At 29.1% G+C, this 26,699-nt stretch overlaps 1 protein-coding gene across 1 annotated transcript; it reads left to right on the top strand.

The window, feature by feature from the left end:
* The first annotated feature begins 14,030 nt into the window (after nucleotides 1-14,030).
* On the top strand, nucleotides 14,031-16,427 carry LOC100212229 (uncharacterized). The gene is made up of 3 exons (XM_065791186.1): nucleotides 14,031-14,231; nucleotides 14,452-15,142; nucleotides 15,827-16,427. Exons 2-3 carry the CDS (start codon nucleotides 14,458-14,460, stop codon nucleotides 16,312-16,314), a joined length of 1,173 nt encoding a protein of 390 aa, XP_065647258.1. The 5' UTR covers nucleotides 14,031-14,231; nucleotides 14,452-14,457; the 3' UTR covers nucleotides 16,315-16,427.
* Nucleotides 16,428-26,699: the final 10,272 nt, after the last annotated feature.

Raw genomic sequence — 26,699 nt, 5'->3', positions numbered from 1 at the left:
TAGACAAAATCATAGACACCAAATAGACAAAAAATTATGCTTTGTAGACTTATGAAGTGAAAATTATTTTTTAACTGAGCAATCTTAGGACACCATCAAAAATTTGATAGACACAACAAGGGCAAAAAATTAAACATTTGTTGTGTCCATTACAACATACAGAATTGTCTATGTCTGTGTTGTAAGTCTATCCATAGACTAGTCTGGTTACTAGTTCCATGTCAGGGCTCTGAGGAGATTCTGTTTTCATACTTTGTTTCAACCATAGTTTGGAGGAGGCTGATATATTTTTTTATTACGTAACTTTAATTAAACATCGTGTTAAACCATTAAATACTTTTTTAAAATTTAAAAAAATTTTGGCAGGCTACATTAAGTTATAAAGTATTTGAAAATTTAACAAAAGAAGTGATATTTATGTTTGTCTACAGAACTGTAATTTTTGTACAGTTACATATAAACACTGACATTAAAAGCAAGAAAAAGTATTGAAGTCAAATAAGTTAACCAAATAAAAGTGGATTATGGCATAAATAAAAGTGGATTATGGCAAATGATTGTGGCATTTTTTGTATTGTATTAATTGAAAAAAAAGATTTAAAAAACTAAACTAAGTGGTTAAAATCGTTTTAATGAAAAAAATAAAATAAAAAAAAAGAAAATAAAATTATCAAAAAAAAACAAAATAAGTTGTCATGCTATGAATATTTTTGCTATGATAAAATGTGTTTTGTGTGTATAAACTCTTGAAATATTTCACTTGAATTTGCATGTGTGCAATTTTGCAAGATTTCTAAATGTGTTTCTCATCAAATACAATGTCCGCGTTCTATAAAGCATGCTCGATACAAAGTTTATATGCAATTGCACCAGACTACTGGTAAAGTACTTAAAATATGCAAAGTATAAATTTTAGGCTGAGGCAGAGGTTGTTCTAAGCTTGTTACTGCATCTTTATACTAACTTGTTAATTATAAACAGTTTAACATTTAAAATTTTGGAAAAGAAAATTTTTACAGATGTTTTGCCAAACAAGCTTACATGTTCCATATAAATCTACGAACCCTGAAGAAGTTACTTTTCAACTTAAATTTTGAGAAGGCTGATAAAGCGTACATCAATATTTTTCTTTATATATATTATATAAGATGAAAATTGGATATTTATCTAATGGAAATAATTTGAATAATAAATTGGATAATAATCTATTGGAAAATCTAACAAAAAAAGTGATATTTGTTTTTTCACTGAACATTTACTGAGTATTAAAGTCAAAAAATTTAACCAAATAAAGATGAAATATGGCAATTTTTGTAATAAAAATAACTTCATCAAAATTAGCTTTTACATTTGAAGAAGCAAGTTTTCAAAAAAATTATTAATATTACATCAAAGTAAAACATAACACATCTCTGTTTTATATTAATAAACAAGAGATATTCACAGAAATTTAAAAAAAGAACACTTGTTTTTATTGGTTATATTAAAAATTACATAATAAAACTATAAATAAAATTTGTAAATATGGAGTACATTTTATTTAAGATTTTTTTTCTAATTTTTTTAGAGAAGACATAATTTCTTTCTCTTCTGGAGTATATAATGTAAAATAAATTATTAGCATTATAAATATATAAAATTTATCAAAGTTTGCTGCTTTATTTAATATTATTTACCATCAGTTGCCATTAAAGGATACACATTTTATATTAATTATAGAATACAATAACGACTATTTTATTCAGGTTAAAAGCTATATATCAACAAACATGTATTGAGTTTTGAAATTGAAATAAACAACAACATGAACTTGCATGTTTGCAATCTTTCTTGTTTCTACCTTTTTACACTTAGTTTTTCATAAAGGTGTGGTAAGTTGAGAGTTATTGCGTTTGGTAATCAGTTTACTATATCAAAACACACTTGTGGACATCAGGTTATAAATTTTTTCTAATAGCTTATTATGCTACAATGCTTTGTGATCTTTTATTACTATATCTTACCAAAGGATATCTAAATTCGCTCTTGCTTACAATTGCTTTTAATTTAAGAGTGTTGCAAATCATCTGGGCTAAATATAACAACCGATAAGCAATATTCTCAAACTTTTTTAGTGTTGTATATAATTTATATATGGGAGTAATAAGTGTAAAGTTCTAAAAAGAAATTAGGCTATTTTTTCAAAATACTTTTCTTGCTAAATGATTGGATAAATGGGAACTTAATTTGAAAAAAATTATACTAAGTTAATAATTTTCTAATAATATTAGTAAGTAAATTTTAAAACCGTTTTAAAAAATCTATCGTATGAGAATCACAGCATAGTCAAGTTTTACCATCTGGTATATAGTTTGTTACAATGGTTGTCTTTTTTATATCTTAGAATTATAAAAACAATTAAAAAAACAAACTAATTTTTTTAAATCTTTATTTTTAAGAAAAAATTCTGAAAATCACGGATGTTTTAAGTTGTGAGGGTTTGTATAAGTATTTGTACTATATTGCACAAAATTGGATAGAAAAATCATAACTTATTTTGCTATTATTATTTGGTTTTTTGTGAAATTACTCAAATTCACTTTAATTATTCAATACGCTTTTTGACAATGGTTTTGATTTAAACATACGCGCAAAAGCCTCTCTTTCAAAATCAGCGAATCAGATTGCGCATATCTCTGCCTAATCTGAGTCTGTATAGGGTTTCAAAATATGCATCCGGGATTCGTTTAGAGGATTAGGTCGTCGTAACAGACAATGCTCCATTTCACGCTCGTTTGGAAAGAGTGTTTGAAAATTCACAGGCTCAGTTGTTCCTATTAGGACCTAAAGCCCAATGTTAAACCCAGTGGAAAGTATCTATTCCAAAATAAAAATAAGCGTTAAGAATTTTATTTGCATTCCACCTGTATTCGGTGCAAGAAGTAAGAAAGAATTGTTACTGCGGCAAAAAATACAATAATGGGAGATGATTGTATACGCGCTGTACAATATAGGACCACGCATTACCCAACGATTTTTAATATGGAAGACGTCCAAGTTGGTGCTTAACTGAATATTGCAATGATTTTTAATGACGTTGTTTAAATTTAAATTTTAAACTTTTATGTAAATAAATTATTTGTGTTTTATTTATTATTCATCTGAAATCTCAAATAAATTTTTTACAAACGAAAATATAAGAAAGTTTTAATTGACACCCAATAGGATTTTTCCAGCTACCGCCTAAACCTCAAATGCCTTTTTCATGACTTTTTATATTTTATTGATATTATATTATTATTTCCAGCCTTAAATTACGAAATATATTAGGACTACAAAATTCAAAATACAAAGCACTTTGTATTCTTTATACTTTTCTCAATTACAACTTTTATCTTCTCAATTACATCTTACGACTTCTTATTTACATCTTTCGTATTCTAAATTACATCTTACGTTTCTTAATTACAACTTTCATCTTCTCATTTACATCTTACGTTTTTTAATTACAACTTTCAAGTTCTCAATTACATCTTGAAAAGATGTAGTACAAGCGGTTTCTTGATGACAAGACCATCTGGTTTTCTACAAGCGTCCCGCTTGCTTTTAATATTAATGATACCCTGCAATTAGGGCATCCAATACCAGACCAAAAATGGAATACCGGTTTTTCGGTATTAGGTTAAGTAAAAACCGAAATACCATTATTAATACCGGTATTTACAATTACTACAAAAAAAAATTAAGTAAAACCCATAGCAACAATTAAAGGGTTCCAAAACTTTATTTTTTAAGTTAAAATAATATATATAATTAATTTGAAACAAAAAACATAAAAAAGTTATTTATTATTAAAATAGGCCCACAAAAAACATAAATTATTTAAAGTTTCGTCATTTAAAGATGATCGAATTTTCGTACATAACATCCCCGATGAAGAGAAAACCCGTTCAGCTTCTACGCTCGTTGGGGGAATAGTTAAAATATAATCGTAGACCAATGTCAAGTTGGTACCACGTGTACCGTCTTCCTCAAATAAAGAAAGTTCTTTTCGTACCATTTTAGTCAAACCGTTAATATTTCGCTTTGTTTTTGGTACTGTTTTCATTTTCATCTCATTATTTATGGCGATGTCTAGCTGCTCCTTTAATGTCAAGCTCAAAGGTTCGTCTTCGCACATTATGGTATCTTCGTCATCATCTGTTTCTGTAGGGATGCTGATTTTCAGTTTGTACGGATGAGAGCCGCTGGATAAGATGCACAATTAAATTTACCAAAGCAGTTTTAGTTAGCCGATCAAATATGATATCTGAACCAAAATTATTTTGGGCTTGATCTCCTATATGAAGATATTGTATGAGATAAGATAAATTTGTGCGTCTTGCTTTTATTCTTTTAATTAAGGAGGTCTTCATATTGTTACTTAATGGTCCTACGCCTAAATTTTGCAGCATAAATGCCAGAATAGCATCGGCTGGTAGTAGATTAGCGTCTCTCCGACATAAAGCCTCTACACCCAATTTCACTGGTAACAACATAGAAACTGTTGATTCCGTAAAATTAATACTCGAGTTTAAGTCAATCAGGGCTTTTTGAATAGAATTTTTTAGTTTATAAAAACGCTCTAGCATAAAAAGTAAGCTGTTCCATCTGGTCTTATTATCTAATATTAATGAAAGGTTATTACCCTGCTCGGTTTTTACATAAACTTGAAGGGTTTCATTTTTTGTTGGTGATCGTCTGAACAGCTTTACAACTTTTATAACTTTGCTTATCAATGGAGCCAAATTATTTGCAAGTTCAATTGAATTTGGTGAGCTCTGAAAATCTTTAATCCGTCTAAATAATCTTCATTATACTCATTGAAAATCTCACCAGCACTATCATCAGATTCAAAATAATCATCTGTCGATTCCACAACTGTTATTTTATAGAAGACGTCAACCACGACCAAATGGATTCCATGGGTTAGACAAAGTTGTTGGTCGATGGACATTAATCGGCCTACTTTTTTCATAACCGAAGCACCATCTGTGGCAGTACATACAATATCGCGATCAATTTTCAAGTTGTGTTCTTTCAGTATGTTTTCAATTAACTTAACACAAATTTCTGCTGGGAAATGTCCATTAACACTTGCTAAACCCAAATTCCAAAATCTATTTCGAGAATGAACATTAATGTTCAAATAACGTCTATTTTTTACCAAAGTCCGCTCGTCAAATGTAAGACTAAATCGATTTCCTTGACGTTGAAGCTCAGATAATTCTTCTATTATTGAATTTCGAATTTTAGTAGCATATTTCATAACTATTTGGCGAACGGATTCAGATGATTTTGGCACATCAAAACCTCGAGCTACCAGCAATTTTCTTAGCTCATTAGATGTTATAAAAACTCTGAGTGGCAAACCATCGGTGGCCGTCATTTTAGCTAAAACATTTGGCAGTGTATCTTCGTCTTCGTTTTTCGTATAAAAGGTTGTAATTTTATTTCTGGGCCTAACGAGATGCAAATCAATAACGTTTCAATAAATTTATTTGGTGAGAAGTCCTTAAATGTGTGAGTCCACTAGTCGAGCCACCACAGGTCTTCATTTCTCTAGCACATTTTTTACATTTTGCTGCAGCTCCAGACTTATCGCGCAAAAAGTAATTCCACACAGAGTTTTTGTCCTGAAGTCCTTTTTTAAAATCTTTAAATACTTTTGGTTTATCAGCCATGGCAGCACGTTTTTGAATACTATAATTTGCAAAATATGGAAAAAAGTATTGAAATACAAAATAAATGAATATTAAAAATTTATAAAAATGAAGATAAAGATATGAACTTATATGAATTTAATATAATTATATGAATTACATATTGAATTATATGAACTTTTCATATAATTATATTTTATTTCGTTAAATGTGTTATACTTTAAACTACTGCGAATCATAAACAAAAATAATATAAACTACACATATATATACACATCATTTCGCAATCGCAATTCCCAAGCAGTCTTAAAAAGCGTGCTTATTCAAGCCTTTAAGTCCATTACTTCCAAAATCGTTTTCTATTTTGAGAAGTCGTTATTTTAAGCACGTGCAAACCAGTGATTACGAAATATCAAATATCAGACGAGATTTAAAACATGAAAAAAAATATAACATCTCTATATTATATGAATAAAAAAACATAACTAAATCTATAATAGAGATGTAGTTATGTCTTTATATTATATAGAGATGTTTTTAGGTTTTTTTATCTTGCCTATGAATACGTGTGTGTTAAATATTTATTCTTATTAAATTTATTCTTTGTCTTTATTTGTTGTTGTTATATTTGCAAATATATATAAAACAAATAAAATGAAGCACAACACAACAAAGTTACAAAAAACAAAGTGAAAATTTTTTTTGTTATCCCTTTTTATAATCAAAGTTTTTTCTGTGATATTTTCATGCTTATAACTCTCTAAAAATGTCTGTGTTAAAACACGCACGAAGTCTAATGGAACGGTTTTTGTGCAATGAAAAAATAATTGAAATACCGGTATATTGAGAACTCGGTATCGGTAATAGAAAAATGGCCAGTAAACCGGGATACCGGTTTTCGGTATACCGGTATGGATGCCCCACCTGCAGGTATATTTTTTTGTATTCTATAAAATTGTGAGATTTTTATTTTTTTCCTCTAACCATTATATACTTTATAAACATTGTAAACTTGTATCAGTTATATAGAATCACCACATTGTTAAGATAAAAGAACCAAAAAAAAACGTCCCAAGCCCGTAGGAACAAAATTTATATTGGGGGAGGGAGGAGTGCTGGATTAAGGGGCCCCGAAAAAGTTTTAAGGACCTATTTTTTTTTAGTTATTTTTTAAAAATTATTTATTTGATAAATTATTAAGGGGCAAATGCCTCTGCTGACCCCCCGGTTGCTACGGACCTGGATCCGCTCTGCAAAGATCCACACAAAGAGCGCCGTATTATGTTTACAGAAGAATAAGTTACTAATTTTAGTTAACTTAATAAGTTTCTACTTGAAAAGTCCTCACAACAATCCACAATCATCTGCATGACTTTTTTTTTAGTTGTTAAGGTGCTCCAAGAAGAATATAGGGTCTTATCACCAAGCACCGTGGAAGAGCAATTTAACTAGGAAGCTCACACCTAATTTCTTACAAACGTTGCTTACCTGGCCAGATCCAACATTGAACCTCAGACCTCTTGTTTTGAGAAAGAACTCCAATCACTGCACCACGGCTGCTATGAAGCTATTTCGTACTTTTCTAGTAATCGTTACAAATTGTTCTTCATATGGACTAATTTCATGCATAATGCTTAATTTGTATTTTTAACTATACATAATGTTACGTATTTTATTGATATAATAAAAGAAAAATTATTTACCATGGATTCTACTTAAATAATACTTCGCTTAAGTTAACAATCGATTGCTTTGCAAAAATTTTAACTTTTATTAAAATTGAAGTAGATGACTAAATACTTTTAACGAAATAAAAAATAAAAAAAGTTAATTTTGGATGTAATCAAAAAGAATGTCTTTCTGGATTAACATCAATTTTAATTGAACGACAGCTTGCTGATAGCATTGACTTTGAATTGATAATTAATCATTTTGTTTCAATCCAGCGGACACACGCGTCCGTAAGACATCTATACAACGTCTTATAGATGGTACAAGTCCGATGTCCTTAAGACGTCCAACAAACATTCTAATCTCGCTGTAAATAAAATTTTTCAAAACTAACATGAAAGTAAATTTTTTTCCAAATGCTTGCTTTCAGTAGCATGTATAGTGTAAATATATTTTTAAATAACCAAACCATTGCAATAATATATAATGTTTCTTGTTTTTAATGACTATTGTGAACCAAAGTAAACTTAGCAATCTCAAACTTTGTTTAATGTCTTCGACGTACTTAATAGTTATGATAAATGACACAAAAAAGCATCGATAAAATTTATCACAAGTGTGATTTTCAAAAAAAATGTTTTCAAGGGACCAGAGATTATAAAAACAAAAAAGTTAAGGAAAATGGACGACTTTTTCAAAAATTTGTAAAGAATTTATTATTTAACAAGTAAAAGGCCCAAGCAGTATCTTACTCCATTTTTTACCACTTCTTTTTTACTCTCTATTTTTGTTAAAATTGAAATTTAGCAGATGTGGCAATAGTTAGCGTGCTTGCCCCAGAATCAAGCGGTCCAGGGTTCAACGCAAGGTCTGGGCATGTTTTCCGCCGTCAATAAAGAAGGAGGCGTAAACTTCTTAGTTAAAAACTATTCCTTAGTGCTCCGTAACAAGACCATTAGGACTTCATAGGGCATCTAAAATAAAAACTGATTTTAGCTTGAAATAAGTAACTTTTAAGAGAATTTTTAGTTATTCGAAGATTCGGTTATTTGAAGTAAATTATTATCTCCCTAAAAGGTTCTAATACCCGGGAGTTTACTTTACTTTTAGTAGAAGAACTCTCAAAGAACTTAAAACAGTTTGCACAAGTTAAGCAAACTGTTTTAAGTTTGAGCCTCCTATCCATTTTGTTTGAGAGTGTAAATTTTGAGTTTTTTTTTTTTTAAATATATATTAAATTTTTAAATATATATCTATTTAGCTATATTTCTCTTCTCTTTTTTTTTAACGATCTGTCTCTCCCTCTCCATGGGGCACTAAAAGTATTATGCTTTAAACATGGGCGTCCACAGAATGGGTCAAGAAGGATCACCTGGCACCCTTCCTCCTCCCTAAATTTTTTCACTTTTTATGTCGGTGTTTTTACAATTTGGTTAGTTGAAACAACCTTCTGTACTGTAACACCCAAATTTAAAAAAATGTATAATTTTTATTTTACTTATTACAAACGGTGACTAAGGATTTCTTTCACTTGTGTTTGATGACTTTTTTTGCTATACTTTCGTAGCGGTATCTGTTTTTTGTGTGCGCAAATTGTTACGTAATGATCAGCCAACCAAAAACAGTTAATATATCTAGAAATTCCCACATGGGAACACTAAGTTTGAGTTCATGGTATGAACACAAAGTTTGAGTTTGTAAGGTTCTGTAATGGCTTCGAAAGAGAAAGAGACTTTATATTCTTTTAAAAAACGTTTGGAACTGTGTATGTATGACATGTATTTATGTCTTTATATGTATTTATGTCTTTATATGTATTTATGCCTTTATATGTATTTATGTCTTTATATGTATTTATGTCTTTATATGTATTTATGATATATTTTTATAATTAGAAGTAATATTTAAAGTTAAATATACAAAAACCCTAAACTGTTAACTCCCCCCCTCCCCTCCAGTACCAAGTAGGAGGGCAATGAGTCAAATTTGTTTTTTTTTTTTTCAATTTTAAACTTAATTTACATTCATCGACGAGTTTCAAATTTGATTCGATAATCTCTTGTTGTTCGGATTTTACAATCTTATAAAATTTACAGCCCCCTCGATTTGAAGGGGGTGTAAACTTTATAAGTTCAAAAAGCTGAACAACAAGAGATTATCAAATCAAATTTGAAATTCGTCGATGAATGTAAATTAAGTTTAAAATTAAAAAAAAAAACAAAAAAAAACTTGACTCATTGCCCTCTTATTTGCGGCTTTGGGTGCTAACGTTTTAAGGTTTTGTTGTTCTCAGTCTCCATTCACCGCATTTTTTTGCATAGTACACTCAATTTAAGAACCACCAAAAAATAAATCATAATTTATTTTTATTTTTAAATTTTTATTGTATTGAATATATTTTTCTGGTAAAAAAATAATAATAATAAATTAAAAAAAAATAGATAAACAAAATGAATGAAAAAAATACAAAAACTTTTAAACAAATAAAAAAAATGTATTTAAAGTTTTATAGGTAATTTTTATTTAAAAAAAAATTGTGAAAAAGTTAAGAACCACAGAACAAAAACCTGTGATTTTTACCTGATACCGCGTAATTCTACCATGAATTTTTAAGCACTCATTTATACGATTTGGCATTAAATTCTCTAAAATATGTTTGGGAAGATTTCCAAGAATTTTGGTAAAATATTGCGCAACTCTTCAAGGCTTCTTGGTGCTTTCTTGGCAATCTCTTTATCAAGCCAACTCCAAAGGTTTTCAATGCAATTTAGATCTAGGCTATTTGGTGGCCGAGTTAGACGCTCAATATTTTTGCTTTCAAACCAATCAGAGACAATTTTAGCCCTGTGACATGGTGCATTGTCTTACTGAAAAATGAACGGAACGCTTTGCTCAAGTGCATTAACTGATGGTAACAAATTGATGGTAATAATTTAAAATATCGACGTAATAAATAGAGTTGAGTCGACCATCAAATAATTTAAACATACCGAAACCATAAAATATCATGTAGCACCATTTTCCAACCGACCCGCTACCTTATTTTCCAACCGACCCGCTACCTTATTTTCCAACCGACCCGCTACCTTATTTTCCAACCGACCCGCTACCTTATTTTGTTATTTTCCAACCGACTCGCTACCTTATTTTGTTATTTGAACGATACAATCGAGATTATATTTTTCTGAAGGTTGCCTTCGAATCATAATTCGGTTTTTTTGGTTATCAACCTCGATAATTATATCGTCACCGAACATTACTGCCCTCCATTTTTCTTTTGACCATTCTTTGACGCTTTGGCAAAATTCTTTTCGCTTTTTTATATGTTGTTTGGTAAGTCGCGGTTTTAAAACAGCTTTTTTTCATAACATATTGTTAGTTATTAGTTTCCTACCCACAAGTGGTGCCAATGCTTGAAGTCCATTTAAAAGCTTCTATTTCCTTCTTAATTCATGCGACGGCATGGTTCGATTTTTCTTTGCCAACGCGATTAAAAGGCGATCATCATTGGGTGTTGTCAAACGCGGTCTTCCAGAACGATGAAGATCAACGTAAGATTTCGTCTCTTTGAATCTTTTGATGATTGTTAGCACCGAACTATATGATCGCTTTATTATTTTTCCAATTTCATGAGCGGTTTTACCTTCCTGGTGAAAATGCACCATTTTTACACGATCTTCATAAGTAATAGGTTCATAGGTAATTCATTTTTTCAAAAGAAATGAATCTTTTTTGTTTGAAATTAAATACTTTTTAATACTTTTATTGGTTTTTTGGTAATGACTCAGGTCATTAATATTATATTTAAACAAAAAAGGTAAAAATAAATCAAAAAACGTTTCCGTCACATTTAGCACAAATATTCTTTGTGGTTCTTAACTTTTTCACAAAAAAATATTTAAAAAAATTAAGACATAATATTTAATCCTTATTTTTATAGGTTTTATTAGTTAATTTTCAAAAGAAAAATCTTCTTTTTTCTCAAGTTCTATTTAATATATTTGAGAAAGTTCTTTTTTCTCAAGTTCTATTTAATAAATTTAAAAAAGACTATTTTATTATCTTTAGAATAAAAATTAATTAACTTCATTTGAAAGAGATATTTTTTTTTATAGAGTGGTTCTTAACTTTTTTACAATACTGTATATGAACATACTTAAATATGGAGTTTTCTTCATGTTTCAAAAAAAGTTGTATACGGCCTTGCAAGGATACGATGGTGTTCAGCAATTGCTGGTATAAAGTGCGGGACTCAGCTTTTGTTCTTTGCTCTGCGCATTGTGATAGAAATAATAGAAAGTATTACAATACTGCGCCATTTTACAAGAAAAGATTGTTTGTACAGTTTTCTTACAATGCAACATTTTTATATAATAAAAGTATTTATAACCAACCAATTGAGTTCCACGAAAATAATAAACGACCTCTTATTACATGGACAAGGGTACGACAAATTATTAATGATTTTGTTTAAATAGCTATTAAATTTTGGTTAAATAATATTTTAAATAGAAAAATCTAATTATGGTTATAGCTTTTGACCAACCAATAATTACTTGTAAATCTAAATAAATCAATCCTAATTACATTAGTCAATAGTATTTGCGTCGAGAATTTAACTTTTAACAATAGCTCTTTTTATATTCGGTAATGGTACTAAATCGAAAGCCATTACGCCATTGGCGCATCTCAATTGTATATTTCCAATATTACTTATTTTTAGGTGATCTTTCAACGAGTAAGTCTCTGAAGAAATAGTTGTCTTTTGTAAAAATAGATTTAACAGTTAAAGTATTAAATAATCAAGTTTTTGAAGACTGTTGCACAATTGATACTAATTAAAACAAATAACTTTGATACATCAAGAAATCAACATTTTTATAAATGTTTATAAATGTCACACTTGTTACTTATTAATATACTTAATAACATTTTGTCTTAATTTAGTTTATTATTATACATTTTTATACAAACTGTTTTTTTGTTGTTGAATATAACATTTCATTTATCTTAATTTAAAAAGATAATTAGTCAACATTTATTTTTTTTGTTTAGGTTTAACAGTTAACTGTAGTGTGTTACCGCATGAAATAAAATAGTTTAGTAGTTCATTAATAGTTCATAGAATATTTTTTTTAAGCAAACATTCGATTAGAAGCTAAAAAATGATTGGAAGATCTTCTAAACGTTTTACCTTGCAGTAAGGGCTTTATAACCACTCAGTAAAAACTTGATTGGACGCCAATAAAAGATGTATTTAAGAAAAAATTCAAAAAGAATGCAAAAAAAGAAAAATTGCCAAGAAAAGCATATGCAAAACAAAACAAAAATATTCAATACAACAAATTTTTTTTTTTTTTTTTTTTATAAAACTATACAAAAACCAACTATGGCAAAATGGAAAAAACAACGCTAAAATATTTCTCTAACGAAGGTAAGTATGTTTTCATGAAATTTTCAATAATGTAATTGTAAGTAAAACTGAGGAAGTTGTTTAACTTGATTAACCACATTTTTTTAAACTTATTGTTTTCAGAATGTCATTTTTAATTTTTTTTTTAACCGCGAACAGAGGCTATCTTACGGATATGTGTGTGTATGGTGGCGGTGGTGGTGGAAGCGGGTTTTCCACCCCCACTCAATTGGATTTATTACGAATTTAGTTGGGTATTTAACACCATTCAGCCGGGTAAATTTTATGTTTGAGGACGTTTTTTTCTCACTCCGAGCGTACGTACTTTATGGACGATCCCTAACTTTGAAAAAAATTTAAATTTCAGTCTTTTATATTTTTTGAATTCAAAGTATTTATTATATTTTGATAAGAAACAAGAACAAATAAAAACATACACACAAAACAAAACAAAGAAAACAAAACAAAAAAACGAATGACTTGTAACTTATAAACAACGATTGACTGTTTTTTATTATATTCAAGAGATATTTTATTTTTCCGCTGATGCAAACTTTACCAATAATTAGCAGCGTATAAAGCCAACTTTTACCTATCCATAGCAAAGTAAAAATCAGTCGAAGATATTTTTTAATAGGTTGAATTGTTAAGTATTGACTACAATGGGGAACATGCATCTCAGATCTCAAAACGTCATTGACGACAAACTCTTTAACACATTATAAAAGACGCGACATGTTAATAATTGCGTTATGAAAAAAGTAGTTGTTACCTTATGACATTTTCATCAACAAATTCATGCTTTGAATTTTAGTTAAACTTTACCCAAGTAATCGAGTTTTTGCGGGTAGGTTTACAAAACTTGACGTTACGCAATTCAACATTTGGAGTGTTATAAAACCTGACGTATTTTCAAAACCATTAGGATGTGCCTTAAATTCTAAATATTTTTTTAAAATTTGCTACAAAATTAAGATGAAGTTTAAAATTATATTTGATTTAACCGATATGAAACGAATTATAGTTTTTTTAATCCATTTTTCATTTAGATTTACCAGATTTTCTGATCGATTCAAATCAAACTGTTCAGAATGTTATATGATATGTTTTTGTTTGATTTTTTCTTGATTTTGATTGAATAGAATTTCACATATTATTGTATTAGTTCGCAAATGCTCAAAACCAACGAATGAAGTTTTAATTTCTCAGAATTTAAAACAAATTTGATTGTTTATTTTTTTTTATCAACGACTGTCAACATTGTAATTTTAGATAAGTCTAGATAAAAAAATCTTGTATTTTTCATGAGTAAATACTGCAAAATGTATAGATTTACTGATATTTTCAATAGTTACGTATCCGAATCATCATATCATATAGTCAAGATACTATAAATACAACTTTTTTTACAAATATTTTTGGAAATGGTTACGGTTTGTAGTATATTGGTTTTAGATATATTTTAGGTATGTTTTAAATACGGTTGAAAACATTTAATCATTATTATCATTTAATTTGTAAAACTTGAAATTTATATTTTTTAAACTGTTAACTTTAGTAATATCGCATGGTTGTAGTGACACTTTAAAAAAGTTTTAAACTTTTTTAATTTTTTTTATTAAATATTTCATAATTGTTTATATATTTAAAATTTGCTCAAGACTTGTACGCTAACTTTTCTTTTAGATTAAAATGAGTTCATCTCTAAAAAGCAAAATTGAAATAACATACCTAAAAATTTTAACTTGGTTGCTTATTGCAATAATACTTTTTTCAATTGCAGTAATTGTACTTATAAGACTTTGCAAAAAAAAAATTCTTAAAAATAAATCTGCTAGTCGTTTTTTGAACTCTATTGTGAATTATAAAAAAGATCCTTTTGATGACTTTGGTACTTCAGAAGTCGAATATTTGACTGTTTCCACCGAAGATATTGAAACTCAGGCAAATAATTTCAGCTTAGAAGAAAAAGGTCGAAAAGAAGACCCTGTCAAAGAGAACAAAAACAACAGTCGACAGTTACGTGCTCCTCAAATATGCTTTCAATTTAACTACGATATACGAAAAAATGAGCTCGAAGTTTATCTTATTCGTGGAATAAATTTACCGAAGTACGTAAATCAAAATATTGTTGTCAGTTTGATGTTATCAAACAATTCTTCTGTCTATTATAGTAATTACGTTGGTGGACCAGATCCTAATTTCAAGCAACGTTTCCGCTTTCCATTAGAGTCCACTAGAATATCTGAAGATCCTCCGTTACACGTTAAGTTTAACATATGGACAGTTGATCTTTACTCTAAAAAAAGTCCTTATGGGTATGTTTCAGTATCTTTAGAAGAAATCTTTCTAAGTCATGGGTTGACTCCAACACAAGGTATACATTTATGAACTTTTCTTTATATAGGCAGGTTATCAGAAAATTCAAAGTCAGCATTGTTCCTGCTGCACTGCTACAAGAACTATTTAGTACATGCACAGCAGTATTGTGGCATTATTAAGATGCCATCTTAATAATGCCACAATAAAGTGTATATCGAAAAAGATTGCTTTTTATCTTTAAAAGATTTTAAAGCATTTTTTTATTGCAGTTGTTTTTTATCATTTCTTGTTAGCCATATAAGATTAAATAGCTTGAAAAATAAAAAAAAGTATATTAAAAAACGAATTGTAAAAAAGCAGCGTTTTTGTTGAGAGCTGTGAAATACACCATTTTTAAACTAAACTTTGAATATTTTAAAATAAAATTAATTTTAAAATTGTAATTTTTTTGTAATTAGGATAAAAGTTTAACACATTTTAATATTATAGTGATATTTTTTAAACGATCTTCACCTCCTAAGGGATTTTTTTCCTTTGATTTGATCATCAGCAGCGTTTATCCGGGTGATGTGGTAGAATTCTGCACTGCGACAATACCGTAAGAACTTCTTAGAGCAGCCTAATAAATAAGTTTAAAAAAATTTAAGTTAAAGTTATTTACGGAAGGGTTGGTAACTTTTCTAAAATGTAAATCTATAAACTATATTATTACTATATTAATATATGTGTATTTATTTAGAAAAAGGTGTAGTGCGGAAAGATGTTATTCAATGTACGAATCTGATAGATGACCATAATTCTGCAGAAGTATACATCCACACAACCTATCTTGCATCTGCTCAACGATTTAGCGTCGTTTTAAGTCAAGCAAAAAATCTTAACATTGATCCATTTAATAAAGAAATTCAAGGTAGAGTTACTTTAATTTATTTGCATTCTGAAAGAAAAACTTATTCAACCGAGTTGCTACCAGCTAAAAAACATGTCAACTTCAATGAAGAATTCGTTTTTCAATTACCCGACCTTGACATACGTACAACGGAAGGCATTGATTTTAAATTTGAGATTCTCAGTAGAATAAAGAAAACTTTTAGTAAGCCTATAGTTATTGGAAACTTCTTTGTTGGAACCTCAATTAGTTGCGGTAGGTTTGGAAATGAGCATTGGAATGCAATGATGTCATCGAATTCAACAATATCTAGATGGCATCAATTAAGCCCACATTAAAACATAATATTGCATGATTTTGTAGATAGTCCAATTATTTTGATTGATCCAATCAGCTAAAATTTAACTTTATTATGTGTGCTAGTTTTTGAGTATAATAATAAAATGTTACGGCATTTGTTATAATTTTTATTATTTTATCATTATAAGTGCAAGTTCTCTCAGTTAAAAAATTAACCAGTATCTTTTTTCAGCGAAAAAATTTAACTTTTTTTAAACTATGAGTGAAAAATGTTTACTTTTCTTCAAATGCAAGTTTTCTCAGTTATAACAATACCAATATCCTTTCAATAAACCTAAAAAAAATTTAAATATGTAATACAAATCTTTAGGTTACACAGTTTACTGGAATTGCAATTTTATTTTAAAGTATTCGGATTTTCATTAACTTAAACAATCTACGCGTCATAGCTAAATTTAAATTTAACCTTTAAATTAAATTTTTTTGCTAAAGTTTAAGTATGAGTTTTGTTTCAAATTTATTTGGTTGAATATCAAGTTTAAATCTAATTTGATGGTACTTTACTTAAATAACTTTACAGACTTCATTAGGACTTTAAACAAGGTAAGATAAAGCATGACCAACTAAACACAAAATGGAATTACTATATACCTAAAAACAGTTTTGAAGTTTTTTGATTTTTGAGTTAATACAATAAGCGTTGTGGACGTTTTTATATTGTGTTCATTTTTGATAGTTTTGGATTTAAAGTGTTACATTAAGTTGAGTAGTTTACAAGATTAAATTTTTAAGCAGCCGTGGGGCAGTGATCAGAGTTCTGATTCAGAACCAAAAGGTTTGAGGTTTGATGGTTTCTCTGGCCAGATAAATTACATTATTTTAATAGGAGGGATCAACTTCCTGGATAATGCTATCCCAGGGTGCTTTATGATAAGGTCGTTAGGTTTTCTTGAAGCACCTTAATAATAATTGTGGCAGCCGTGTCGCAGTGGTTACAGCGCTTGCTTTAGAAGCAGGAGATCCAGGTTCAAAAAAACGAACTCTAGACACATTTTCGCGTCACGGTAGGGAAGGAGGCGTGAACTTCCTAAAGTAAATACACTTCCGCGGTGCTCTGTGACAAGACTGTTAGGTCTTCTTACCTAAATAACAAAATAAAAATTGAAAAATCATAAAATAATAATCTAATACTTGCTAGATGCGCCCGTAGCAGCGTATTTCTTTATTTTTCCTTTTTTTTTTTTTTTTTTTTGTCTTTTTGCATTTTAAAGAATCTGTTTTGTTTTTTTTATTTTAAAATTGTTATTTTACTTTTTAGTAATTAGTGAAAATTAACTTATTACTGCACAATTATAATTATTACTGCACAATTATATCGCAAAATTAGTTTTTAAGCCAAAGCCACATTTTGTTTTTTAAAATACTTCTATTTAATATATTGTTTCATTAATTACAGTAAAATCATGGCTAATAAAATTTTAGTATAAACAAATATAAACGCATGCATATATATATATATATATATATATATATATATATATATATATATATATATATATATATATATATATATATATATATATGTATATATATTTTTTTTATAATTAATTTCGTCATTTTAATAAAGTTATTTACAAAATATTTTGAGTTAAGATATGACCGGAGCAGGCAGAAGACAAAAGTCTTATCATCTAGCCCCGTTGTATCGTTTACACTATCATAAATCATAAAATTTTAAAATATCAATAAGATAATATAAACACTTTTAAATAAACATTTTACATTTTTTTATAGATAAAAAAAAATATATTTTTCATACATAAAAATATATATGTATAAAAAAAAGGAAATAAATACAAATCTAGATAAATAAGCAAAAAAAAATATGTTTTGCTTTTAAGCAAACGAAAGAAAAGTTAAGAATTAAAAGAGAAGATATTAAAAATAAAATAGAATTTGAGATATGTCATAATCAAGTAACTGTTTTTTTAAAATAACTTTGAAAGTTTGAAGTGAAATGAAAGTTTTACTTTTAATTGGAAGGAATGAGTTCCACAAATGTGGTCCTCGGTATGTTATTGAGTAATTAGACTGTTTTAATAAGGTTTTTGGTACCTGATAGTTATGCAATGAATGCTTTGTTTGATATTTATGATTTATAATAACAAAAAGGTCGTCAAAAATATTTAGCAGCATACGATATTTAAATCTAAACATGAATAAAAGATGAAATACTGAAAATATTTAATTGATAAACATTAAGCACTCCAAGCTTTCTACCTGGTGGACACAGGACGTAAAAAAGACGTCTTTTAAACGTCTTTAAAACATTTTGGACGTCTTTTAAACGTCTTTTGAACATTTTGGACGTCTTTTGAACGTTCAAAAGACGTCTTATTTAGGTCCTGTGCCCACTGGGTAAGCAGTGGATTGGCACTGGTGTATTTATTAGCATTTAATATAAGGCGGCTTGCTTGTTTTTGTTTATTTAAGATATGCTTTAATTTTGATGAATAAATGCTGGCTCACGCAATATTACAATAACTGATATAGCTATGGATAAATGAAAAGTAGATAAGTTTTGAGCAGTTTTTATCCAACATATGTCTTGTCTTGTACATAATTCCAATACTCTTTGAAATTTTATTTTCTATTAAATTAATGTGGTCTTTCCAACTTATTTGTTCGTCAATTAAAACGCCTAAAAATTTAAGTTTTTAGGCGTTTTAATTAGTTTTTTCTATTGAAATATTTGGGAGTTTTAGGGGCAAAGTTTCAGATTTGGAGAATTTAGAAAAAAGAAGATATTTGCTTTTAGTCTTATTTAGAGATTTCAACCATTCATTGAGGTTGTCAAGCTCACGATTCATAGTGATAAAGATTGACTCTGTGTTTGAGTGTGTATAAAAAACCTGAGTGTCGTCAGCAAAAAGATTGAAATTTAATACACTAGAAGATAAGTAAATATCGTTTATATAGATAATAAATAATAAAGGCTCTAGAATAGATCCCTGTGGAACTCCACAAGAAATATTTTCTAGTTTAGTACAGGTTTTGTCATAAGATACACATTGTTTGCGATTATTAAGATAGGAAAAAAACCATTTATAATTATTATTTTTGACACCATAATTTCTAAGTTTGTAAAGAAGAATAGTATGATCCACAGTATCGAAGGCCTTTGATATATATATATATATATATATATATATATATATATATATATATATATATATATATATATATATATATATATTTATATATATATATATATTTATATATATATATATATATATATATATGTATATATATATATATATATATATATATATATATATATGTATATATATATATATATATATATATATATATGTATGTATATATATATATATATATATTAATAAAGTATTGGTCAAATTTTAGCACAAATGTAAAATAAAAATTGAATGACAAAAATTTTATAGAGAGTTGAATGAAAAGTTGTAATTATTATTTTTATTTGAAGAACAATATTTTACTTTTTACAATAATGAATGAAAATTGAAAATAATTTTAAAGTTAACATGTTTTAAAGTTCACTTAGGAATTATACAGAAAAATAAGCTGGTCAAAATTATAGCACATAGTACTAATTTTAGATAAAAAAAAACAACATTAGAACTTGATTTAATATGAAGAAATGTTGGATCCCTTTGCTCTAAAAATTTGAGAAATACGATCTGGAACAGAATTTACCAATATAATGCAAAGATCAATTGAAGTCCCAAATGTCTTGAATTGCATCCTTTAAATCATTTGTGTTGCTTATGTTGCAATTTTCGAGTTTTTGGTCAATAATTGACCAAAGGTTTTTCGATCGAATTTGCATCTGGTGAAGTGGGTGGTCATTCTAAGAGCCAAATATTCTTCGTTGCAAACCATTCCAGATTTTTTTTTTTGCTTTGTGACACGGTGCGTTGTCTTGCATAAAATAACAATCTTTAGCTTCAGAATCAAAAAAGTGTCCATATAGTCAGGTTATTCAGCAATAACTTCTAAATAACAAGAAGCATCCAAACGACCTTTGTAAAACTTTAATAAACCTATTCCATTTGCAGAAAACATCCCCAAACAAAAATAGTTCCACCACCACTTTGTGCTCTTGTTGTAAAATTAAATAGTAAATCTTTTTCATTAGAAAGACGACGTACAAACTTACGGTTTTTTCTATTTATGACTTCAAAATGTGATTCGTCGCTAAACATTACATGATGCCATTGATTTCGAGTCCAATCAACATTTTTTACACCAAGTGAGTCTCTTCTTTTTCTGAGCCTTATTTCGATAACAACGTTGTTTCTGTGTGTAACTTTTCAACCCTTTTCTAACAAACGACGACGAACTGTTCTTGCACTAATGATTTTTACTTTTGCAGTATTCAACTCCATAGCAATTTTTCTACTTGCATCAGTACGATTTTTTAGCAAGTGTCACTATATTGCGGTCTTTTGTAGAATTAGTGCATCTACGACGTCCTTGACCTGCTCTATTTTTCATTGATAAACTTAATTTAATTTTATCAGCAATATTGTAGACAAATTTTCTGGAAGTTTTAGTACCTTTAGCAATATCAGCAACATTAAATTGCTGTTGAAGTAAGTTTTTCATAAGATGTCGCCGCTTGTTCTACAATGAATAATGAACAAAATTTTGAATTTTATGTGTACGTTTTAAATGACTAATGTAAACATATTCAAAAATACAGTTTTGTCCAGTACTGTATATTTATATAAAATATTAGTAATTATCGCCCTATTTGAGATAGATTCTTTCAACCTCGAAAATTTTAGAAAAAACTATATACAATAGAACATACAATTACCTTAATCTAAATAAACTTCTATATAAAAATCAATTCGGTTTTTAAAAATATTGTTCAACTGAACAAGCCATTACACAGTTTATTCGTGAAATCTACAATTCATTTGGTGGATCACAATATACACCAGGTATTTTCATTGACCTATCAAGAGCATTCGACACGGTCGATCACAAAATTCTATTTAAAAAACAAATTTTACGGCAATTAATGGCAAATTAATAAAATGATATAAAAGCTACTTGACAAATAGAAAGCAATTCGTTTTCTATGGAGATTATATTCAAAATGAAAAGTTAATTGACATAAAATGTGGTGTTCCACAGGGTTCTATTCTTGGCCCACTTTTATTCTTAGTCTATATTAATGATTTAAATAAAGCTTCTAACCTTATGAGTACCATTTTTGCGGACGATACTAATTTGTTTCTGTCAAACAGTGACATTTATGAGCTTTTTTCAAATATGAATAAAGAACTCAATCACATCTCCAACTGGTTTAAGTGCAACAAGTTAACTTTTAACATTGACAAAACAAAATGGATCCTTTTCCACTCCCTCTCAAAAAAGCGTTTTTTACCAAATAATTTACCTAAACTTTTTATTGATAAAATTGAAATAAAAAAGGTGTCGGTCACAAGATTTTCAGGCATTTACATTGATGAAAATATTTTATGGAAGTATCATATCGACTTTATTTCTGCTAAATTGGTCAAAAGCATTGAAATTCTATATAAGGTCAGACACTATCTAAATAAACAAAATTTAATTCTACTCTACTACTCATTTATTCATAGCTATATAAATTATGCAAATATTGTTTGGGAAAGTACTTCTAAAAGTAACTTACGAAATCTCTACCATCGCACAATGGAGTATTTCAAAGTAATAGTCGATCAAATGTCGATTACAAAAATTTTGTAAAAGTATACTATTAACTATATATCATGAAAGATTTATAAAGGCTACATCACTAAACAACAATTTTAGTGTTGCCCACTCCCCCTTCCAGGTATAAAAAAAGTTTAAACTCGGACTTCGCGTGAGCTCATTGTCTTTTACGCTTCCTGTCAAACACAACTTTTAAAAGTATTATTTAAGCTTGTATGCTGTAAAACCTTTAATAAATTACGATGAACGTTGAAGAAGAAGGTATGTACATACAAAATAAATGTATAGTTTCTTCATTTTACTTAACAAAGTGAGATTTTTAAAAATATATATTCGAGACTAAAATTGTTAGATTTTTTTTTGTAAATACCGTCAACGGGGGTGACTATGAACAGCGGGGTGACTACGAACATCAGTACCAAGTTAACTAAAAGGTGAACAACATACACAATAGCTCTAAATTGTGTGTTATTTTGATCCAGTTGCATTAAATATAATATTTGGAACCTAATTTTAGGCTGCGCAAAATATTTTCCTTTTTCGGCTTTTCTTTATCGCATATCAACAGCATGAGTTACATCGTTCGGGTAGTTTGTTGACTGATCAAGCTATATCTTAAGAAGCGCGAATCAAAACACTATAAAAGTTGCTACACATCAAGTTCAGGTACATAATGTTCTAATGATTTCAAAATTGAGGGTGTAGTTTGTCTTTAAATGATTATTTGCTCATTTAAAAATAGCATTTTTTTATCAAGAATTCGAGTTTTTTTTTATTAATTTAAGGAACTATGCCTCGAAATTACAAAAGAAAGGAAAATAGCCGAGGTTACAAAACAAATTACACTCAAAAAGACTTACAAGCAGCAGTAAATAAAGTGAAAAACCACGGGTTTACTATCAGGAAAGCAGCCAAAGCTTATAACATTCCGCTAGGAACTCTCCATAAAAACGTAAAACTTGGAAATCAAGTTCCAAAAAAACACGGTGGACAAAGCAGACTTGATAGTTCTAAAGAAAATTTAATTGTTCAAACAATTACTTATATGACAGATTGGAGGGTGCCTCTTGATTATTTGGACATTCGACTTTTAGTTAAATTTTATTGTGATAAAAAGAAAATAACAGACTTTATATTTAAAAATAATATGCCTGGTGTAGATTGGGTTCAGTCTTGCATGAAAAGACATTTTCTGACAAAAAGGGTTGGTCACAATGTAAAGCATAGTAGGGCTTTAGTCAATGAAGAAACCCTTAACCGTTATTTTAACAACTTATACCAAGAGTTAAAGGATATACCTCCAGAAAACATATATAATTATGACGAGACCAATATAACAGATAATCCAGGGTCCAATGCTGTTATTGTTCGTCGTGGACATGGACAACGCGTTGAAAGCAAACAGGAACATTCAAAGCAATCAACTAGTATAATTTTTGCTGGTAACGCTGTTGGAGAATTGTTGCCGCCTATGGTTGTTTATAAAGCAAAAAATCTCTACCAGGGTTGGACTCATGGTGGACCACCTAAAACCGTATACGATATCACCACTATTGGGTGGTTTGATGGTAGAACATTTACCAGATGGTTCATAAAGATATTCTTGACTATTGCTATTTTAAAACCGGGATTATCACCAACATTGCTGATTGGTGATAATCTGGGTTCACATTTTTCTCCAGAAGTTATTGAAGCCACGATTCAAAATGACATCAAGTTTGCAACAATGCCACCTAATGCAACCCATCTCTGTCAACCACTAGATGTTGCTGTATTTAGAGGGTTAAAGCAGTCGTGGAGGACAGTACTTTCAAAGTGGAGAATAGAAAGTCGTATTAAAGGGGCTATTCCAAAAGAACAAATGCATGCTCTTTTAAACAAGTTAGTAAACACCTTGAAACCAGAAGCTTTAATTTCCGGATTTCGAGCAACAGGAACTTACCCTATCAACAAAACAGAGGTGATAAAACGACTTCCTGGAAAAAATAAAGACTCTGGTGGTAAAGACACTGTAATGGTTCTTAACGAATCCGTTTTAGAGATTCTGAAAAATAATCTCGGCTTAGGTACAAATCCAGTTGCAATACGAAAAACACGCGGTCAAAAGGTTGAATCAGGAAAAAGAGTTCTTTGTTTAGATGAGTCAATGCCATCAAGTTAAACAGAGCAAAACAACAAATATAGTGATTGGTACTGTGCTCTCTGTAACAAAAAATGGGTGGAGTTAAGCGATGACGTATGGATTCAATGCGACAAATGCAGCAAACCTTATCACCCCCAGTGTTGTGGCCTTTTCTATGAAAAAGATCAATATTATAAGCTTGATATTGAAAAAATTGACTTTATATGCAGCCTGTGTGAGCCATGTAAGAACTTCGAGGATAGTGATAGTTGATGGTCTGTTTTTTTTAAGACAGCTTTGTAAATATTGTTGTAAATAGTAATGTGCTGAAAAAACTAGATTTTAAACTTAGTATGTAATTTTTTTCACATGAATTGATTTGAAATAAAAGACTCTACAACATATTAAAATACACTTTCTGTTATCTGTTTGATCTTTAACAGTATTCCTCACCCCCCCCCCCCCTCAGCCTTACAACATGTTAGCCTATCCATAATTTAAGAAATAAAAACATTATGTCGTGTTCAAAGTAACTCCGAATCGGCTGTTCATTCTCACCCCGTTTTAAAAATACGAATATGCTTGTATAAAATAAGAAAATTAAGGTATTTACTTTATAATGTTTATCAGGCCTAGAACCAATTTTGGAAGCTAGATAGTATAATGTTCTGTTAAATAAAAAAAATTAGCTGTTAGACTAACTGTATTGTTATATGATGCATAAATGTTAAAAAAGCGTTCATAGTCACCCCAGTTGACGGTACTATATTCAAAATTGTTTTCGTATATGAATTAAGCCGAATTTAGCAAAGATTTTTTATGTAACTTAAACATTAGTTATTCTAGTTAGCATTTTTGAAATAAAATGTTCCACATAAATCTTCCATTTTTTTAAATTTAATTTTGATTAAATAATACGACAAAAACGTTGTCTTTTGAATAAAAACTTATTTCATTTTTATTTTTTCAGAATCCTAACCAATGGTGAAAGAGATGACTAGAAAAGAACTCTACGATGTTATGAAACAATGCCTAAAGAAAAAAATTGATGATAAATTTGTGTTTTTAGAAGATCATCTCAAAATTATTACAAAATGTACTAAAAATGAACAAAGTTCACTAAAAAACGCCTTAAATACTTTCAAGTTTCATTTTGAACAAAAATGGATAGCTGCTAACTACATAGAAGAACGTTTTTTTAAGCAAAATGAACTATGGCTCATAAGTTTACCCACCTGTATAATAAAAAGGCCTGGTCGACCATTAAAAGATTTCGAGTTGTTGAGTTTGCCAAGCAAAAGCTTTGAGAGTTATCTTTGAGAGTTATCCAAATATCTTATGCACAACTAACTTATGCTGCCCAAATGAGTCAGCGTGATGCAGGACATTGTGGTGCGTCTAGAATAATGAAAGATATTAGCTGCTCACCGGAAAAGGCAAACAAATAAAGAGAAATCTTCAATTCCATTCAGACGAATGTTATAAAAAAACACACACCATCGGAAGCATTATCAATTTTTGTGGAAGCCAATATGACAAGGAGACAATATGAAATAGTTCATGAAGCTAATAAAAATATTTATCCATGTTATTCGCTTTTGAAATAATCAAAAAAACAATGTTATCTTCCACAAGAGTCAATGACAGTTTCAGAAACATGTTGTGAAATTAAACTACAAGATATTCTAGACCACACAACTAGACGCTTGTGTGAATATTTAGATGTAGTTTTGGAAACCTTAAACGAAAAAAGAAGCAATTTAGAAATGTTATCAAAATGGGGTTGTGATGGCTCACAGCAGCAAACATTTAAACAAAAACTCCAAAATAGTACAGATAGTGACTCTAACATTTTTCAAAGTTCATTTGTGCCTCTACGGCTTATATGTCATATTAGTAGCCAGAAGATTATTTGGCAAAACCCTGTGTCCTCTTCTACAAGATATTGTCGCCCAATTCGAATTCGTTTTATCCATGAAACTAAAGACATAACAAATGAAGAAATCTGCTATGTAGAAGATCAAATAAAAAACTAAAAAAAAACTGAAATATCGAAGCTTTTAGGTGGTATTATACATATAAAGCATACCTTGGCATTTACAATGGTTGATGCAAAAGTATGCAATGCTGCAACCAACACGACATCTACTATGAGGTGCTATATATGTGGACTAACATCAAAAGACTTTAATAATTTAATCATAAAAAAAATAGATAATCCAGATGCCTTTAAATTTGGTTTATCGATATTGCATACAAGGATTAGGTTTTTCGAATCTTTACTACATTTATGATACCTCATTCCCATAAAAAAATAGCAAGCGAGAACACAAGATGATAAAATAGTTGTAGCTGAAACAAAAAAAAACATTCAAAACAAATTCAAAGAGAAAATGGGGCTGCTGGTGGATATTCCAACTGCAGGTTTTGGGAATACTAATGATGGCAATACATCAAGAAGATTTTTCTCAGATCCTCAAACCTCATCCTGCATTACAGGAGTTAACATTGGACTTTATTGTAGTATTATTTTGGAAACCTTGTTAAGTGGAT

This window comes from Hydra vulgaris, chromosome 02 (assembly GCF_038396675.1).
Source record: "Hydra vulgaris chromosome 02, alternate assembly HydraT2T_AEP".
NCBI classification, from domain to species: Eukaryota; Metazoa; Cnidaria; class Hydrozoa; order Anthoathecata; family Hydridae; genus Hydra; species Hydra vulgaris.
This window is presented reverse-complemented; position numbering and strand designations above follow the sequence as displayed.

What these genes read in the sequence shown, in the direction of transcription:
- LOC100212229 (XM_065791186.1), top strand. Translation starts at nt 14,458, where the DNA reads ATGAGTTCATCTCTAAAAAGCAAAATTGAAATAACATACCTAAAAATT. An exon ending in TGGGTTGACTCCAACACAAG is followed by an intron (nt 15,143 to 15,826) that starts GTATACATTTAT and finishes GTATTTATTTAG; the next exon opens with AAAAAGGTGTAGTGCGGAAA.